This window comes from Lycium ferocissimum, unplaced genomic scaffold (assembly GCF_029784015.1).
Source record: "Lycium ferocissimum isolate CSIRO_LF1 unplaced genomic scaffold, AGI_CSIRO_Lferr_CH_V1 ctg13089, whole genome shotgun sequence".
In the NCBI taxonomy this organism is placed as follows: Eukaryota; Viridiplantae; Streptophyta; class Magnoliopsida; order Solanales; family Solanaceae; genus Lycium; species Lycium ferocissimum.
Window position 1 is genome coordinate 15,268 of NW_026714695.1, and position 6,234 is coordinate 21,501.

The 6,234-nt window shown below is 36.2% G+C and overlaps 1 protein-coding gene across 1 annotated transcript; it reads left to right on the forward strand.

Annotated features, from left to right (window-relative positions):
- The first annotated feature begins 1,902 nt into the window (after positions 1 to 1,902).
- On the forward strand, positions 1,903 to 4,605 carry LOC132042065 (B3 domain-containing protein REM9-like). Its single transcript, XM_059432694.1, has 4 exons — positions 1,903 to 2,179; positions 2,400 to 2,727; positions 3,608 to 3,717; positions 3,849 to 4,605. Exons 1-4 carry the CDS (start codon positions 2,081 to 2,083, stop codon positions 4,104 to 4,106), a joined length of 795 nt encoding a protein of 264 aa, XP_059288677.1. The 5' UTR covers positions 1,903 to 2,080; the 3' UTR covers positions 4,107 to 4,605.
- Positions 4,606 to 6,234: the final 1,629 nt, after the last annotated feature.

Below are 6,234 nucleotides of genomic sequence, written 5' to 3' on the forward strand. Positions count from 1 at the left end.
CGTTTATACTTTTTGAAATGAGTACACGCGCTAAGCGTTTATTCTTTTTGATATGAGTGCATGCGCAAAAATATTTACACTATCTGATATTGGTTCACGTGCAAAGCGTTTATACTTTTTAATACGGGGGCACACTCAAAGCGTTTAAACTTTTTGATATGAGTGCACATGCAAAACATTTACACTTTTCTGGTATGGGTGCATGCGCAAAGAGTTTATACTTTTTGATATGAGTGCATGCGCAAAGCGTTTAGACTTTTTGAAATGAGTGCACGCGCAAAGCGTTTATAAACGTTTACACTTTCTGATATGGGTGCACACGCAAAGCGTATATACGTTTTGATATGAGTGCACGCGCAAAGCATTTATACTTTTTGAAATGAGTGCACGCGCAAAGCGTTTATACTTTCTGATATGAGTGCACGCGCAAAAGCATTTATACTTTTTGATACTTGTTCACCCGCAAAACGTTTACACTTTCTGATATGGGTTCAGGCGCAAAGTATTTATACTTTTTTATATGAGGATACGCGTAAAGCATTTATACTTTTTGAAATGATTGCGCGCGCAAACCATTTATACTTTTTGATATGCGTGCACGCGGAAAATGTTAAACTTTTTGATATGAGTTCACGCGCAAAGCGTTTATACTTTTTGAAATGAGTGCACGCGCTAAGTGTTTATACTTTTTTATATGAGGATACGCGTAAAGCGTTTATACTTTTGAAATGAGTGCACGCGCAAAGCGTTTATACTTTTTGATATGCGTGCACGCGTAAAACGTTAAACTTTTTTATATGAGTTTACGCGCAAAGCTTTTATACTTTTTGATATGAGTGCACGCGCAAAACGTTTACACTTTTTGATATGGGTGGACACGCAAAGCGTTTATAGTTTTTGATATGGGTTCATGCGCAAAGCGTTTATACTTTTTGAAATGAGTGCACGCGCAAAAGCATTTATACTTTTTGATATGAGTGCACCCGCAAAACATTTACACTTTCTGATATGGGTTCACGCGCAAAGTGTTTATACTCTTTGATATGAGGACACGCGCAAAGCGTTTATACTTTTTGAAATGAGTTCACCCGCAAAGTGTTTATACTTTTTGATATGAGTGCACGTGAAAAACGTTTACACTTTCTGATATGAGTTCAGGTGCAAAACGTTTATACTTTTTGATGTGAGGATACTCGCAAAGCGTTTATACTTTTTGAAATGAGTGCATGCGCAAAAACGTTTACACTATTTGGTATGGGTTCACATGCAAAGCGTTTATACTTTTTAATATGGGGGCACACTCAAAGCGTTTAAACTTTTTGAAATGAGTGCACGCACAAAGCGTGTACCAGTCTTACTCCTCTGAAAGCTACTCTCTCCGTCTCAAATTATCTGTCGTGGTTATTAAAAATGGTTGTCTCAACTTATTTGTCGTTTTAGAAGTTCAAGACACAATTTATTATTTTTTCCTCATTTTATCCTTAATAGAATTTTGTCATTAATAAAGATGACACATAAATAAAGTAAAACATTTAATGAAAATAGTTTATAACTTAAACATAAATAAGGATAAAGTTAGTCATTACCCCTTCTAATTAATACTCTCTCTGGTCCAAAATAATTGAGGTTTCATAAAACCAAGAAAATACTTATTTCTCTTTTCTAATTTTTCCCTTGACACATTCACATATCCCCATAATAATTAAGTCAACCTAAAATAAAAAAAATCATAATTAAGGATATTTTAGTAAAAACCCTTCTAATTTTTAGAAATTGGTGAATTCCTTAATCTATGCGTCTAAACTCAAAACTTCAATTATTTTGGATCGGAGAGAGTACTATTTCATAACGGGTGTGTACAACCAAAAAGAGGCAAATAATTTGAGACGAAGGGAGGGAGTACAAAAGAACCTGTTATCGAAACCATCAAAGAAAAGAGGGCAAAAGTGCACGGAACCCTCGTGCAAAATCCAATAAAAAGAAACAAACTGGTTTTGCTTATATATAGTACTCCCCCCTACATCAACTACTTTGTTTGATCAAAACCTGTCCGACGAGTTTAAGCTGTCATACCTTCACAATGGCGTCCTGTTCTTCGTCTCATTCTACAATGGAAGACCAACTTCCACTTAGCAGACGTTTCTTCAAGGTCATGGTTCCTGGTTTCCAATCTAAACTTGTAAGATACCACTCATTTTCCCCTAAATTATAACAACCCTTTCCCCCAATTTACTCTTTTTGGGTAGTATCAAATTTATATATGAACTGAAGAGGAACTTCAAGAATTGTATGTCTTCCAATTAATGGTGATTTTGGTAGTATCAACATATCTTTATTTGTAACGAAAGGTGGGTTCAAGACTTTGTTCAATTTTTTCTCTAACTATTCTTGTTTTGCAGACAATTCCACCAGATTTTTGTCTGAAGCTAAAAGGGGAGAAATCAGAAAAAGGGACAATCACAAAGGGCAAGGATATATGGAATGTTGAAATTGATCGACCCGAGAAGGGTGTTATTATCTGGTTTGGTAAGGGTTGGGAAGAATTTGTGCAAAAATATAACCTAAGAGTTGGTGATTTTGCTGTGTTTGAGCATTTGGGTAGTATGAAATTTAGTGTTATACTTCTTGATTCAACTGGTTGCGATAAGAAGTTTTTGATGTTGCAAAATGGTGAACAAGTACAACCACCCCAAGAGAAAAAAGTGAAATCTGCCAAGTGTGGAATTGGTAAGTTGCTTAGATTGTTAATTTTCCTATATTGGTGTATAAAACAAAGAAAGAATACTAGTCATATTGGTTCAATTAAGCACTTCTAGTAAAAAATTTGATGTCAATTATAAGCTTGTCTAATCTCAAGCTGACACACATATTTCTTTACCAAAATGGGTTGTGTGGGATGGTTGGGGTTCCTCCACCTTTAACCAAAGGTCTGGGGTTCGAGCCCTGGGAATGGAAAAAGTCCTGTTGGGAGCGCTGCCGCCGGAACGGCCCTGCAACGCGCTATCCGGATTTAGTCGGGCTCCAATGCGAGTATCAGACACTGGGGCGGAAACCAAAAAAAAAAAAAAAAAAAAAAAAGGAAAACCAGACACCTTGCCTTTAAAAAAGCCCTCTTCTTTTGGAAGAAACCCCCTTTTTGCCGAAACATAGTAAGCCGGATTCTTTTGCTTGGCTTCCCTACAGTTGCATCTAATGTTCCAAACCCAAGATAGATAAAAACATAGATTTAATTGTCAATTTTAATTTTCAAATGTGTTTTGTGAACTTAGGGACATGTCTGTTATGGATGACAGGCTTGTAGTTGTGGTGGAGGACATATGCTGTTGAGACAACTTCTACTAATTTCCTGATTCATCTTGATTAGCAACGAGTACTTGTCTATAAGCTATACTATTGCTAAGTATATTTTAGTTTGGTATGATTGTTCTAGTACTATTATGTCAATCAATAAATTGACATGGAAGAATAAAAGTTTCATCTTTAATAACATTGTTAAAGCCGTGTCTATGATGAGTAATTCAGTAAAATGTGGAAAGGAGGGTAATCTAGAGGAGTGGTCCTATGTACATGTCATTTGGTTTTAATGCTCTATTTCTCACTTCTGTAGAGAAAAAGAAACTCGAGGGTGATCAACCTCCGTACCAATGCTTGACAGGAAGTTCTGAGTTTACGGCAAGAATAAAAGAATATAACGTCAGAAAACGTTCTCCTTATATGGTGAGCTTTCAACTCTTCTTTTCTTTTACCCGAACCTATGACAGCATAAACAATGATTTTTTTGTTGTATTTTCTAAATATATCCAATGTCATCTTTTCCTAATCATTTCTTTAATATGTTCTTATGACAGCATATACCCACGGAATTTTGTCAGTCGAATGCACTCTTTCAGAATACAAACATAACGTTAACTGGTCCGTCGGGTAAACCATGTCCTGCGAGTCTTAGAATTTGTAATGGTGGGAAGACTTTATATGCTATTATTACAACAGGCTGGCGCGTGTTCTTTTCAACCAACAAGCTAAAAGTAGGAGATGTTTGCATCTTCCAACTTGATCGCTCAAAAAGCGACTCAAATTCCATTGCAATTGATGTTCGTGTTGTGTAGCCTGCGGACTTTTGTTTATCCTTATTCTTTTGATTTTTTACTAGTTAGTGTTACCTTTGTAAACTTATGTCATTAGGTAAAGGTTCATTTTACATATTCAATTGGCTGATCAGCAACAAGTTGTAGTCTAGCTGCTGCAGAGTAATTAGGCAGTGTGTTATTTGTAGAGAAGCAAAAGTGCTGATGAATGAGATGCTTCTTGATTGTTCATGCTTCAAGAAAATAATCTTAGAGGCCCTCATGCTAGTTGACAGGAGATTTCTGAGTATCAGCCCAGAGAGATGAAAGCTCTGTTATCTGGATAAAATGTCAATGAAATCTAGCAGTAAAGAAGCACTGAGATTAGTAGTATTTTGGCTGCAAAATGTGTGCTATTATACTCATTTGGTCTATGTACATTTGTTTATAGGGGTATATGCCATGATATTTTTGTAGTATTTTGGAACGTACTGAATTTATTGGGCCTTCTGCAATTGACATACCAGTGGTAGTTTTCATATTTTTGGTTCCTTTCATAAGAAAAAGAAAGGTATTCGAGCTCTTGTTTCTGTGTTTCCTTTCCGTTTCTTACATCACATCAAGTCTAGTTCAGATGCACCTCTCTGATCTTGATTCCTGGGGTTCGGCTGAAGGAGAGATTATAGTCAATGTCTGCAATTCTACCATGCAAACTTGCATACTGTTCTTTTAGCCATCATAGAGAACATCCAAAAGAAAATATTGTTTTGAACTGACACAGATTTAATGGTATGTTGGTTTGAGTTTTGGATCAAACAAATGGGTAACTCCTTGACCTCGCTGATCCTGCTCTGAGACTTTACACCCTTCAATAACTCGTTTCAACAGCCATTCATGAAATTTGGTTTGCAAAGACAGCTCGAACAAGCAGTATTATACATGCAGGAAAGGGACTTTCCTGTCTTTGATTGAATTGATCAAATATGCCCAATTATCAGTAATGTGGGGCACATTTTCGAACAAATTTCTTGCATCTTTGAGAGAATCTTGATGTACTTTACTGGAAAAAATGCTTAGGCTCTTAGATGTAGAGAAGAGCAAATGAGCTAGCCTATACATTCATCCCAATTAGACTGGTCCTCCAGAGGAGCTTATCCAATTATGTACTGATCGCGATTTATGTATTTGTCAAAAAATGGACCCTGTTGCTGGTTTCAGTAGTACATTCTCTGTTGAGCAGCTATTTTATATTTCCTGCAAACTTTTTCATTACCTTAATTTGGCTCCAAGAACCAACAGGAAAAAGGAGACTCCAATACTCCATCATCAGATGCTTTACCAAGGTCATGATGTCTTGATTTCGTTCGAGATTGCCACGTCTCATTAGTGTTGTATTATTTATTAATTTTTCTTGACGAAAAAAAAACATAAACGTGTATTCTCTTAATTTGTGTGATTTGAAGTGCAATAGTGCATATGAAGCTATTTGGAGAAAATTAAAAAAAAAAAAAAAAAAAAAATACCAAGCGTAACAAGTCGAAAAGGGTCGTGGCATGTTAGAACTGAGAAATGCAGTAATGGCGGCTTTGTTTCTGTACAGCTGTACAAGGTTGGAGGATTTTCCTGCAGTAGCAACTCTGAATTTTAATGTCATAGCTTTCTATGACTAGAGGCAAATTCATAATCTAAAATCAGTGAGTTCAAAATGAATGTGATTTTATTAATATATATACATTTTCAAATTTTTGGCATATGCATAGATAGTTCGACCAGTGAGTACAGTTGAAATCTACATAATCGCCCTCAATCCATATATGTTATTACCTTCCAGTGAAAACGAATTCGCTCTTCATAAACACCAATCAGAAGGAGGAAGCAAAAGGATGTAAATCTTGAGAAGTGAGACCAAGAAACAATAATGTGGTACTGATTCTTATTTCCCCTCACTTTTGGCTAACAAAAATCTACAATTTCTCCCATATAATGCTGGTGCTACCACTGGCAAAACATGCGACAGGCGTTAGGAAGGTTTCTTTATTAGATGGAAGCTGAATTGTACTGTCAAAGGGTGTGGAAACTCCTTGCTCAAGGGAGGAAAAACCACAACCTATTCCCAATAGAATTTTCCCAAACTCTCCACTATAACACGAGCAACGTTTAACGTTACAAC

Coding starts and splice junctions, on each gene's coding strand:
- LOC132042065 (XM_059432694.1), top strand. CDS start 2,081: ATGGCGTCCTGTTCTTCGTCTCATTCTACAATGGAAGACCAACTTCCA. Junction 2,728..3,607: donor ATCTGCCAAGTGTGGAATTG/GTAAGTTGCTTA, acceptor TCACTTCTGTAG/AGAAAAAGAAACTCGAGGGT. Junction 3,718..3,848: donor GAAAACGTTCTCCTTATATG/GTGAGCTTTCAA, acceptor TTCTTATGACAG/CATATACCCACGGAATTTTG.